Source organism: Dromaius novaehollandiae, chromosome 3, assembly GCF_036370855.1.
Source record: "Dromaius novaehollandiae isolate bDroNov1 chromosome 3, bDroNov1.hap1, whole genome shotgun sequence".
Taxonomy (NCBI): Eukaryota; Metazoa; Chordata; class Aves; order Casuariiformes; family Dromaiidae; genus Dromaius; species Dromaius novaehollandiae.
The window spans coordinates 87270408-87284213 of NC_088100.1; the positions used below are offsets into that span (position 1 = coordinate 87270408).

General features: G+C 37.1%; 1 protein-coding gene across 3 annotated transcripts in view; it reads right to left on the bottom strand.

Annotated features, from left to right (window-relative positions):
• PLD5 (phospholipase D family member 5) overlaps positions 1 to 13806 on the bottom strand; it is a 192567-nt gene that overhangs the window by 11933 nt on the left and 166828 nt on the right. The window contains exons 7-10 of one of the 3 annotated variants that reach the window (XM_064509376.1): positions 9634 to 9773; positions 8163 to 8328; positions 6133 to 6270; positions 1923 to 2037 (exon numbers count right to left, since the gene is read on the bottom strand). In XM_064509376.1, the coding sequence (XP_064365446.1) occupies positions 1923 to 2037; positions 6133 to 6270; positions 8163 to 8328; positions 9634 to 9773 (559 nt within the window). Of the gene's footprint in view, positions 1 to 440; positions 1794 to 1922; positions 2038 to 6132; positions 6271 to 8162; positions 8329 to 9633; positions 9774 to 13806 lie in introns of those variants that run through there. The other 2 variants (XM_026102633.2, XM_026102629.2) reach the window with 2 other exon arrangements.

Below are 13806 nucleotides of genomic sequence, written 5' to 3' on the forward strand. Positions count from 1 at the left end.
GTCTTAAGGTAATAAATGAGAGTTTCAAATCCTGGTAATAGCAAGGCAAAGAAAGGATAAGTGGATTAATGGAAAACAGATAAAACAAGTGTTTAAGTTACAGCTCCAATGAAATAAAAAGAAATAGCTATTTCAGTTTTACTTCTACAATGTATTTTTTTTCTCCGAAATACTGGATACTAGAGGTCATCTTTTAAAACAGAATGTCTGAACATACATACATGAAGGTATCTGAGAACTGCATACGCTTTCTTTCGAGAGCCATTTTCAGTTATTGCAAAGGGAAATGTAAGAATTCTGAAATTGTCAAGGATGGTAAATCAAGGTCTGATCGTGAGGAACACTTCTTCATATGCTTTCAAGGAAAAGATGTATCAGGTCCTTAACCAGGTGCATTTGTATTCCTTTCACACAGCTTTAATATTTTCTTTCTTAAAAAAAAAAAAAAATCCTACCTAGTATTACTGTGGGATATATGCCAAGATGCAGTTATCTATATGACTTGAGAGGAGCAAAGGAGGAAAGGACAATGGGAAGGAATAAAAGCAACTTAGCTAAGAATCCATGCTGTGTGTAGACACTTTAAGGTACTGAAATTGGATCTGGGTATTGGAAAGGTTTTTAAATGAAGTAAAAAGGATTTGGGGATTCATAAAACAATTGGGAGAGCTGAGAGGATTAAGCTGTACTACTTAAAGTGGAAAAAAAAGATTAGGATAGGTGAACAGAATAGGGTGCCATAATACTAAAAAGAAGTGACTTTTGTGAAACAAAAGTATTCAGTGACTGAAAATAATGAAAGGGAATTTTTAGGATTCAGCAGTAGTCCACAGAGTATCCAAGGTGACAGAAAACTTTTAATGAGATGTCTATGGTTTCTGCAAGTCATAGCTATGATCTTGTGATGACAGTTTTAAAGAGAGAACACTCTGTCCTGGTCCACATATTTAATTCAAGGCATGGCCTAAGAAACTCGGATATACTCAAGAGCCCATCAAGGTGAGCTTTTAAGGACGTCTCTCTAGGCTCTTTGTGATTTTCTGTTATTCATCCATGTGAACAGAAATGCTTCTGAGTTGCAGCCTGTGTCCTCCCTAATTCCCTTTATGATCACTGGCTTTAAGCTTTTACAGAAACTCAGGGTGAGTAGGTAGGCAACTAAAGTATGATTTGCAGCCGATTAGAATGCATGTTTTCTTTAGACTTCATAGAATCTTCTGAGTTACGTTTTAGTTCAGTAGCAGTTTTCTGGTCTTAGAGCACAGCTCAATCCATCTGATTTTTTTTAAAAGACAGTTGTTATCCATTTAGTGAGCATTGATTGATAACCTTTGTTAGCTGCTGTACACAAACATTACTTAAATACATCTTTAATCCACAATGAGATTTTTCTTATTTTTCGTATTTATTAGAAATGTACCTGTTGTTAAAAAATGATGTCTGAATTGTCATTACAGTATACAGTGAATAAGCTGACTTCAGAAGAGGAGGAGGACAGTCATTTGTCCAATATTTAACCATGACGACCATAGCTTTCATAGTGATGTGGAAAACAGAGAATAGTCCATCTTCATTCGGATGACAGAAATAGAGAATATGTTGATCATCCAGTTTATTCCTTCTCCCTAAAGTATGGTGTGTTTGTGTTTTCAGTCTATTTCTAAATACTGAAAACACCATGCTGCTTCTGGAGAAACTAATTAATAGGAGGAAGCAGGGAGGAAACTTATCTAAACAATTTTTTAAATGAGAAATTTCGTCTTCCCTTCAAAGCTCAGTCTTCATCCAGGTTCCTAAAGATGTGAATCCAGTATTTTTAACTTAACAAGCATATCAATTGTGGATTCCTCACTTACAAATCAATGTTATTTTGGACTTTTGGCTACAAATAAACTAGAACTTCTTGAGATGTAGTTACTTACCAATGTATGCAGCTCCATCAGTCACCATATATTTGTTACGATTTAATTTGGGGAGAGAAGCGTTCTTCTGTTCTTTAAGAAAGCATGCACTCTCTTCTTCGAGGTCAAAGAATTTCTGCCATAAAACAGAAAGGAATTAAGGTAATGAACAGACCATAACTTTTCTGTCCTGCTACTCCTGATTGACAAGGAGTTAGTGCTACAGAACAGCTTGAGTTTGTAGGTGAGCATTGATTTGAATAAAACAGTGTATACTTGAATTTCATACTAACTTCTCAAAGTCTGTGATTTTCAGTATGCCTTGGTGTTCTGAAGTATACGAAGTGTGTGGCTACAGCATACTAAAAGCAATACAATACTTGAAATGAACAAAAAAATCCATTGTGTTTTGCAGGGTAAGAGCCAGAAGTGTATTTAGCTCATTTCCTCATTCAAGCGATACTGGGGTTTGAAGTCTGCTTCAGGATCCAGCTTGCCAACAGGCTGAATTAATACCTTTATCTTACACATTGCATAGTTTACAATGGGAAACTTGCCCACCTTTTAACTTTTCAAGATTAAATCATTTGCAGAGATCAAGCTTCCTTGACAAGAGGAAAAATGAATCTGTTTTACCCTAAAGGGTAAAATTTGATGGATTTTTTATTGAAGAACTAGATGTATTTCTAATCTGCCTCAGTGCCAGACAGAAAATGAGGTTTCCAATACAAGCCTAAGTATTATTTGTTTCATTAGGGAAACTGATAGCTACACACCCAGAGTTCAAAAACAGAAGTGGAGAATAACAGGAAGATAAAGAAGAAATTAAATATTTAGTGTAGGACTGGGAAACTTTATGATAGAGGTGATGGTGTAGCTCCCCAGAACAAACCTAATTCATAGTATATCACTAATTAAGGTAACTGGCTGTACAGTGCAGCTAGTCAGAAGTTGAAAAATAGTTTAAAAAAAACCCAAAAAACAACCCAAGCCTCCTTTAATGTACTGTTCACACCTTGAACCAGTGATACCTTCAATACAACCTTGACGTAATCCTCTTAGGTACAGACATCCCTTTTGGAATAGCCTCAATATTTTGAAAACCCAACTCTGGGTTGTTAATGAGTAGCAGGAACTCCAGCTTTAGGTTTTATCACAGTGGTGTTTAGTGGTCACTTCAGAACTGCATATAAATAGCGGGGGTGGGGGGGTGGAGAGGGTGATAGTACTCCTTGTTCAAACCATCTCCTTTTAATCATCCATCTCAGTCATTACAGTTCTTTGGTTTTCCTTGAAGAACTCTGTAAATACCGTACTGGCTTACCTCTGATTAGTATTAGTATTAATTAGTATCTAATTAATATGGTTTATTTGCAGATAAAAGGTAACAGCAGGCCAGAGGCTGTTGTTTAACCTAATGCTTTAGACTGTAAGCTAGAATTGCTCTCTTTCCCCTTGGAAAATACATTGGGTGAGTTTTCTGTTGCCAGATGCTGTATCAGTACTGCTTGGAAGACCTCTGCGTAAAATGCTAAGACCAGTTCAGGCTCGATACCCACTCCATCCTGCAGTTCTCTGCTTACAGTGATTCTGAACAGGATGGTTTCTGTTCTAGGGTTGATTTTTTTTTTTTCCCCCAAGGTGATGAAACAGATTTTTAGGGGTGAAGCAGGTTTTTAATACATTAGGAACAAACAAAAGAGTGTGTATTTCTGTGGACAAGCAGAAGCTCTTTTATAGTCTCCTTTTTTTTTTTTTTTTTTTCCCCCAGGTTAACTACTTGTAAAATTGACTGCTCTCTTCATGGTCTTATCTGCCTGGATCTTAATAACAGCTCAGTGGACAATTCAGTGCCGAAATACTGTATGGTCATGTAGTACAGTTGTAAGATCCATCATGATCTGATCCAGCAATCTCTGACTTTCATACGTCACTGCATGTCTGCTTATCTGTGCACATGGCATTTTTAACTTCCACAGTTTAATTTTTGTAATAAGTTCAGATACTAGAAAAAAATTCCAAGGACAGGTTTTTTGCATTAAAAACAAGCAAACCAACCCAAACTTTTTAATAGAATGATTGCTTTATAAGGGCATTAGTAAAGATTTTTCCTCCTCTTTAGATAATGTCTATATTGTATATTCACATCTAACTAAACTGCATGTAAAAAACCTGTATCCATATTAAACATTTTAAACATCACTAACAAGCAGTTACAGTATTTTTTTTTTTTTTTAATTAGAACAAACCATCTTACAGCTATAAAAGAAAGCTCACTCGCTAGTCAGGGTTAATTTTCATAAAATATCAAAGCTGCAATTCCATGCCTGAGGAATTATTGTTCAAACATGTGCCCACGCAGAAGGTATGTACTTAGCAACCCAGAGATGGATCTGAATCTTTCTGAAACAGTCTTAAATGTTTGATAAAAAAGTAAAAATGCTCACGGCTTTCTCTGCACAACAGAGGAAGATAGTCAGCAGCCGTAGGGCGTCCTTCAAGTGTACTGCATTAACTCTCCATGGTGATTTGGAGGCTGAAGTAAAACCTACTGTGTGAGTAATACTAATGTTGTAGGGAATACTCCAAAGATGGTGAATGGGAAAAGTATTTAGTACTTTTTAGTACAGGAAACAAAACATAACAAGCTATCTTCCCGAGGTTATGTGATTTAGGAAAAGGTTACATATCTTGCTGCAAAAATGGTCAAACAGAATAATAAAAACTTAAAGTTGTCACATTGAGATAAATTCAGCAGATCTGCTGAATTGAAAAAAAGATACATTAGCCTTCTCTTTGTATAACCTAGTAGGAGAGAAAATTTTAAATTCAGGCAGGTAAAGACACGTAGCTTGAAAATGTAATGTGTTCTTCAGCTGTAGCAGACAAGCTATTAACTCCTTGACAATATAGGTAAAAGGGAAACCCATCTGCCCTCACAAACAGACTACACAGATGTAACTTAGATGAGTAAGTGAACTATCATAGGCACTGAGTGGCACATACCAATTTTTCCAACACATACTTTCAGAAGAAGTACTGTGTTACCAATACTGTACCTCTTACTGAGATTAAATTACTAAATTACTGCTTAGGATGAAAGGTTTCATAGTTAATTCATAACACTTTGTTTATTTTTAGGACATTTTTGTTTTGGTATTTTTGGTGTCTGAAGAATTAGTGAAAGGTTCCCTAGCAAGATACACCTGCACAACCCCAAAACAAATTCAGTTGGCATGTCACGAACAGCATGTGCTGTGATACTTATATCTGGTCAATGCCATGCCTTCCTGGTTTCCCGTTCTCTAAGGTTAACTTGGTTCTATTTCATACTTGCTGTGGGCCCTTTAAAAGCATGCTACTTTCTCTGTTCAGCAATAAGCAATAGAGCAGGCCCCTTTTTAATTCACCTTTCAGAGTCAGACTGTACATTCTTGCACACAAGTAATATGCATTTACAGAGACAAGCACGCACAACTTGGGGAATACTAGAATTAACATCCCCAGGGGCATACAGATGAGCTCTTCATCTGAAGTTTACCCCTTACAATTCAGGCCTAATTTCATGCTGACTCGTAGTTCAGCACAGGACAGAGCTCACTGGATGAGCTGCGACACCAGTATGCAGTTCTCTACTTGATGTTTGGCCATGTGCTTAGAGCATTTATTTAGTTTTCGAGCAAAGGTTTTTTTTTTCCTATTAAGGTCTTCCCACAGGTCTTTTTTCAGAGTGCTTGCACTGAATTCAGGTTCTCAAAGGACAGTTTCAGTTGAATCCAGTAATTATGAATCCTCAATGCTTATTTAAAGTGGACTCCACAATCTATAGTGAGATGCTAAGGAATGCATAATTAAGGACTAATCTCTTTCTAACTGGCTTCAGTGCTGTTAATTGCTCAGTGTTGCCAGAAAATTTTGTGGCAAAAGAGAAAAACCTGTTTCTAGATAGAAGAAATACATTAAAATTAGACTGTCTTGACGAGGAAATTGTATCTTGCAGTCCCCTGCCTTTCTGATCTCTACAGCTGAGTGAAAAGTGAGAGAAATCTGGTTGGCTGCAGGTTTTGATCATGATACTGCCAGGCATAACTAGTTTGCAGGACCATGGTTTCTACATAGGCAATATGAAAACTTCCATTGGCCTGATCAAAGACTTTTTTGGGGGAAATCGAGGGGATATTCCCATCCAACAAAAGCAGTTGAGTAATCTTCTCCAAGATGGACAGTGTACCTCGGGCTTCTGCCTTTGGCAAAACAGCTGCAGCGTACTCTGCAGCAAGCCATGGGCACCTCCTGGAAACCACTTAGCCAAAGTGGTCTTTTCATGAAAAGAAACCACCATGAAAAAGCCTTTCACAGAGGACAAAACCTAAATGAAAGAAAAAAGTTACTAAATACTTGTTTGTTATAGGGCTGAGATGAGATATGTTATCCCCAAGAAAATGGAAGAGGGGGAAGCACCATTTCTGTCATAAGGTACTAGGACAACATAAACTGAATTGCCACCATTCAATTTCTTAATTTAAGTACAGTCTTAATGAGAATTTCTAGTTTAAGTTTCTCTTAAAATTTCATAGTTCTTGTATATAAAAACATACAACACATGCCTGCACTTAACTGTATTTTCTGTACAATGTTTAGTTTGACTTCATGTTTTCTCATACCCAAAGCAGCATCAAAAGGAAAAACAGATTTTTCCATTAATTCAGAACATTTAATTTTTCTACCTTGTTAGCTGTCCTCCCTCAACCCCCCACACATTTTTACCCTTTGATCCTGGCTATAACCAGATAAGCATAAAGAAAATGCAAATTAGAAAAAAACAGTACTTATCTGTCATGTTTTGTGAAGTAAATGAGTGTCATGATGAAGCCTGTGCCACAGTTTCACAAATAGTAACCAGCAAACTCAGCCTTAAGATGTTACTCATAACAAAACAATATTAAGTCTGTTATTATTTAATAGAGTAATTTACCCAGTATGCAGAACATCCTGTTGAGGCACAGCACAGAGGTAACTGAGTTGCATCATAAATTAAAACTGTATTAAAATTTGAGGTGCGCAATTTTTTTGTTACTGGAAATTGTTATATTTGTATTTCTAACTAAAGGTACTCTAACTACAATATTTATCTAGAACGGATGCATAGAAATCAAAATTTTTCCTCCTAGCATTTAGTTCTTTGTAACATAAATTCTGTCCCAAAGATTCTACCTGTTGTAAATAGAAGAAAATGGCTACAAGTATGTAGAGCATTGGTTCCATTTATTAAACAATAATTTTGAATACATGGATAGAATTTTGATGGTAAATACAGAACAAGCTAGAGGTTACTTGAAATTGTTCAAAGTGGCTTGAGCAGTGTGAGCAACATGAATTACCAAACTGCTTTTTGACCTTAAAAAAAAAAAACTTTGTGCTGCTTCTCACCTAAGAAACTTGTAACAGTATATTTATTTCATTTAAAAAATCCCTATTTCTTGATATGCATAAATACTACTTAGTGTAACACAAGCAGTATTAGTACTTGTTTTTGTAAATTATCAATTTTAAAAAGTCAAAATAATTTAGCAGATTGAGCAACTTAAGACAGTTTTCTCCAAAAAAAAAAAAAAAAAAAAAAAAGAAAGAAATTGGTGCAAGATGATTGAGAGTTCCAGCATCCCTCAATTTCCTAAGAATATATCAAATTTAAAATAGCACTTACCATGTACTGTTTTTTAATGCAAGCATGACATATATGGTATTTCTCATTTTCTTGTAGTGCATGTGTAATGTGGTTGTGTAGTATTTGTCCATAATTCTGAATGTAATGATGTTAAGTCTTCCATTATTTTTTCTTGTACTTTGTACTTTATTAAAGGAAGAGTAGATGCTTATGGAGCTGAACAGTAAGGTTACATGAATCCAAACTAAAAAACATTTTTGTGCTGTCACATTTACTCTTAGCAGCCAGTTTAAACAAGACATAACTATGGTTCACTCTGCTAGCCTTGCCATGAAGGACCAGATGTAGTGTTCTACACGAGCTGTCCCCAACACAGACTGCTTGTTGGCATCATTTTACTTTCCTGTCTTTGTTTCTATGTCTGCTACTATTAGGATTAAATTTAGTCCACTATGTTACATATGCTATTTAATGAAATTTAAACATTTCCATACTAACACAAAACACTTTTCAGTTGTTGTGAGGTTTTCTTGATTTTTTTTTTTTTTTGGTGGAAAAATCTTAGATTTCAAAGCAATATGGATTATACTTACAACTTTCAAACTACAGCTGGGAACTTCAGTGCAAATAGCTTTGAGAGACGAAACAAAATTAAATGTAAGGGGATCTGTGTCTCTTGAGAAACTTATGAGAAGTCGTACTTTAATACTTCGTAAAACTAAAGCTTCTCTTATCTTCCCATCTAAATATGGCCAGTATCTGTGGAGAAAGAATACAGTATATTCAGAGATCTTAAAAAATAAATGGGTTTTTATCCAGACAAACTTAGATATCACACAGAAAACTATAAACAAATCTGAATCGCATTTTCCAGCAGTTCAAGAATGAGGTTCTCACTTGAAGGGGTTCTGACTGAAGTGATCTGCCAGCATCCTTTGTGTCATTCTGCTCTGCACCAAACCTGTCACCATGGGGGCACTGAAGATGGTTGCACACATCTTCTATTTCTGTAGGAGTAAGAGCTGCCTGAACACTTGCACAAAATACCTGTTCCTTGTCTCCCTATGGCCAGGAAAGTTACTCCTGTGTCACAGCCTTTAGGCAGAGCAGTGGAGCTCTTGGGTGTCAAAGAAACAGAAGGAGCTACAGTTAGAGGGTGCTCCTTACCCAGCCCAGACAGAGGGACAAGAAGAATTTTCTATCAGTTACACAAGTAAGGGAACAAGCACACAGAATCCTTCCCTGCCCTCACTTTCCCTCTGTACTGGGACTATACAGGCATTTAATTTAGAGCACATAGATGGAATGGCGAGCTGTACTAGATGCTCAATTCATAGCAAATATTACCAAGAGTAGCAGGGATCATTGAGTACTTACCTAGCCTTCTGAGTAGAATGGCTTTATTACACTGTGGCTCCAGTTTTGGGTCATGAGTGCTTTTTAAAAATGTGGTCCATATATTCACCATGCGTAAAAAAATATAGCTTTGTCTTTTTTTTTTTTTTTTTTTTTTTTAGCAACTCTCAGTTAACCAAAATGGGATATAAAATGTAACCTGCAGAATTTGAATTTTCATATATGTATATTTCAGTAAAATTGTGACATCTCCCACATTTTGTATTAGAACTCAAAACATGTTATTTATCTTTTATACACACACACACTCTCTCTCTCTCATACCAAGTATCTGTATGGTATTCATACAATACCAGTAGCTTTGGTATCAGGGCACTGCTTACAGCAGTGTAAGAAACAGGATTCGTATATATGCAGGGTCTTGTATTCCTGGGTTCCAGTCACTTGCAGATGGTCAGACTAGACAGGTTCTCATCTCCTTCGATAGACAGATACAAACCTTAGGACCCAAAACTGGAAACGTCTTCTTAGGTCCCAATTCTGCTCCCATTTAAGTCAATGGCAGAACTCTCACTGATTTCAATAAGAGCAGAATTGGGCCCCAAGAAATTTGGTCCACAGTAGTAAATAATCTCCTATGGGTTCATTTTGTCCAGTAAACCTTATCAGCAGTATGATAATATGCTTGTTCTAGACATGGACACTCACCTTTTAGCATTTGTGTCAATGACGATAGGCAAGTAGTCCATGACAGCTATGTATACAAACTGCTTTGCATCATCAATAACATTGTATATAGCTTCAATATCCAGGACTCTGTCCTTTGGGCAGAAGAGTTTAGGTGAATTCTGTGAAGGCAAAAGTTCAAATACTGCATTGAAAATACATGGAGAGATTTCCCCCCTCCCTGCTCTCTCATTCTGGCAAGCAATATTAAATATTTTAGTAGAGACTATTAACTGATACCTTTAACTGTCCTACTAGAATATACAAAGTTGCAAAGGAGTGTTACTTGCTTAATTTTCCTTTGAAAGCTTCTCCACTTAGAATTGTGGGTAAAATGCAGAGAGCACAAACTTGAAAACACCTGTTGTCATCAAAGCAACTCTAGTTGAAAAGTTGTTGTTACGTATCAGAGAATTTTTGTTCCAAAGTGTCACAGTACTGGCTACTATTAAATGGAGGAAAATTTATGTTCTTACAACAGTGAAGCTGATCCATCACTTGCAGTCAAGAGCTAAGTTTTTATTATGTGAATCCTGTTTAAAGTTCTGTGCAAAGTCACCATCTGCTATGAGTCACTGCTGCAAGGAGATGCTGTAGATTTTCAAGAAAATTATCTTTAATACTTATCTTTATATATAAATATCAACATACCAACTACTGAGTTAGTGAGAAGCTCAGATTTCAGTTTTTCTGCTCTGTTTTCAGGGATTTCAAATTGGTCAGCCAGCAAGACAAAGTCTGGGAAGCCATGAGAAGTCACCCCTGCACCTAGCAGAGAGGCCAGGGACCTTCTGCTCTTCCTCTCGAACTGGGACAGGGAAGAGGAGGAGCCACCTGCCAGGCAGCTCAAAAGCAACATAGGTCCTGGGAGTAGCGGTTGTTAAAGGCAGCTTATACAGCCAGAGCAGGTGCCAGTTGCTCTACCAACCCACTGCCTCCCTGTTGCTGTTTGATCTTCTCACCTTTGCTATCTGCTTGCGTTGCATCCTGACATCTAGATTAGTGTGTTTTCTTTAGGGACAGATTTTCTTTCTTTCTTTTTTTTTCCAATACAGTGCCTATCACAATGGTGCCTTAATCACTGACCGGTGTTCTTAAGGATTTACTTTTATTGCAAATAAATAAGTTCAGAAAGTAGTAAGAATAATTAACAGTAGTAAGATTTCAAGATCAGTATTCAAGATCCTTTCCTGCACACTAAGAAAAGACCTCCCCAAACCCTCTTGTGTTTTTATCAGCCAGTCTAGAAGATGATGTTTTGTTGCTTAGCAACCTCATAGTCATGATTCCCAACTGTATAAAAAAAAGATGAATTTGTTATGTGCGTTGTTTTATATAGCAAGAAGATTGAGTGAAATATATTTTCAAGCAATGAGTTTGGACTCAAGAAACAAAGTGTAAAATGATTTTGTTAAACATTATTCGTCTGTTATCTGAATCAGTTTTAAGAGCATACTGCACTGCAATTTTATTTGTATACTCTTTATTAATATTTTCTTGGATACAAGTTTATAGATGGAACAGGTGAAGAATGAAACAGTTATGCATTTTCTTTTTCAGATGAGTCTATGATGAAGACCAGTGAACCAAAGATATTTAAAAAATCATTTTCTGGTAAGATTCTCACTCTTAACACTTGTGTTTGGGCATTCCACTTGTCAGCTTGAGGTACCACTGACCCCTCCTCAGCTCACTAAAGATATTTTGGTACTTTCTCGATATTAGCATCTAATACTTGCTGTCCTGGCCAAATACCCATTTGATACTTGTCTTCAGCTAGCAGAAACAAGCCTGCCAACATAGTCCTTCAGTACCTTGCAATGCCCTGCTCAGTGTGGTTGTGCTGTCCCAGACTGAAGGGGAGAGAGCTGCAGGGCTGGGGGGCTGAGGAGCAGAGGAGCTAAGCTGGGCACGAGCAGCTCCACCACCCTGGCTCCACAGACAGGGCAGTGGTGGCAACTAGTGGTACTCCCTAGGTTGTAGCAGACTTTCTTCTTTACTTATTGCTAGTTCAGAACAGTGCTGTTCACACTCAGTTTCACCAAACCAGTCCAGCACAACTCTGTGACAGCCCTTCAGATGGTAAACAGCTGCTGAATTTTTGAGAATTTGATAGCAGGTGAGAAATTTATTGTAAAGCCTGTTTTCAAGCAGGAAGAACTGATTCTAAAGATCGAACTTCCTTTTTTTCTCACTTGTATCTTTTGAGATGAAAAATAGTAGTAATAATACTCTTTCCCTGATCCTCATCTTTTTAGTAGAGGGAAAGAACAGCACAGAGACTGGTGCTATGCTGAAATATAGCATATGTGGCATAATGACGAAATTAAACATGTTTCCTAACAGTGTAATATAACAGTCACTATATCCTGTGGATTCAGCCATCTCTTTCACCATATAGACAAGGCTTCTGATGATTTCAAAGTGGAGACGCTGCTGGTACACAGTGAATGGCGATACACAAACTCCTTGCTTTGCAAGCTGCGTAAATGCATTCTTTGCCCTGGTGAGTTCTTTCATATTATACATTGAAAGCTAATTCAGTTCAGGAGATTTGGACAAATTCAGTACTAAGTACATGCCTTCAGTGAGAGCAGGCTTTCTTTTCTAATGCATCAGAACAACATCAAAACGAGTAGAGTTGGTTCAATTTCATTCAGGCCCATTTCTCAAGCTTTACATTCATATAGTTCATCTACACAAACTGCATTCTTTTTTCCTGATGATAACCTAGTAACTAAACTGTCTGTGACTACAAGTTCAGGGACCTCCTGGAGTTAGACTTAGCTGATCTGAGGTTTTGAATACCAGTAACTCCTTTCTTTTGTTTTCCAAAGTGGAATTTCAAGACAAGAGGCCTTTGTCCCAGCCCAGAAAAGAAGAAAACAAATCACAGAGAGGAAGTGACCACTCTGAAAACATTGCAGAAGAGCAGTTTTGGTAGAGACCCTCTCCACTCGTGTTTGTCTAGGATCCCATATCCCTTAAATTGGCCTTGCCAAGCCTTTGTTGCTGTGTGTCCAGCAGGATGGGCTTTCAGCAGGATTTCTCCATTTCTTACAAGTTGCTTGGAAGGAGGTAGGAGTTTGTATACTGCTTTTAAGAAGGGCAGCTACTTTGGGTGGAATTCATTTTACAGTTCTTCAGCTAACTGTCTAAAAATCAGTTTTTCAATTTGAGCTAGCCCTTACAGCTCTCTCCAGAATCAGTGGAAATATATGTCTCTTCAGAAGGCTATTAATCCTAGCTGTCTTAGGCACTTCCAGATTTTCATTGATTTCATTCCAAAACAGCCATCCCTCTCCACTGATTGCAGGAGCTGAACAACCTTGACATCTGAACTTTGTGTGGCTTATGACAGGTCAGGTAAACCCTGCCCCGTATAACTACTCATCTGCACCAACATCCTGTGCTCGAGGCTCCTGTAACTTAACAGTATACTACATGCCTTGTGTTATTTTAGACTTAACTAGCTATAAAGCAATGGTTTGTTGCCTCTTATATTATGCAGAATAGTAAATAAAGCTTTATCTCCTTCATGATAGTCCTGATTTAAAATCCTTTTTTACTTATGTAATTACCTCTAAAATGGGTAATACTCCCATCTTTCATCATCTCTATTGCCCCATGTACCTTTTTCCAGTTCTGCTGCATCACTTCTGAGATAGAGAACTGCTCTCTTTTTCCCATAAAAAACAGAGACAGTGTTTCCATAGGGATATACCACATTCTCTCATTTTTCTTTTTCCTTGCTCTTTTTCTCATATATATATATTTACCATGCTTAATCTTAATTGCTTAAAGTTTAGAAGTTTTAAAATATCATTTAAAACATAAAAGCTACTATGCTACAGAAGCATGAATGTGTTCAATGGAAAAGGATGAAAATGATTAATCCTTATAAATCGTATTGATAAAAATACAAGTTCTGATAGCAAGCTTATTATTTATCATTTTAGATGTCTGATAAGCAATTCATTTACTCCAAGTCATTTGCCTTATGTCCACTAGCGTAAATAAATGAGCTACCTTGAAGGGCTGCTCTGTTGTTTCCTGGATGTGAGAGAAAAGTGGTGAAAATTACAGAGAAAGGAAAGAATGATACACAAACAAAATTCCACAGCAGCTTCAGTCCTGGCAAACTACATGCAGGTA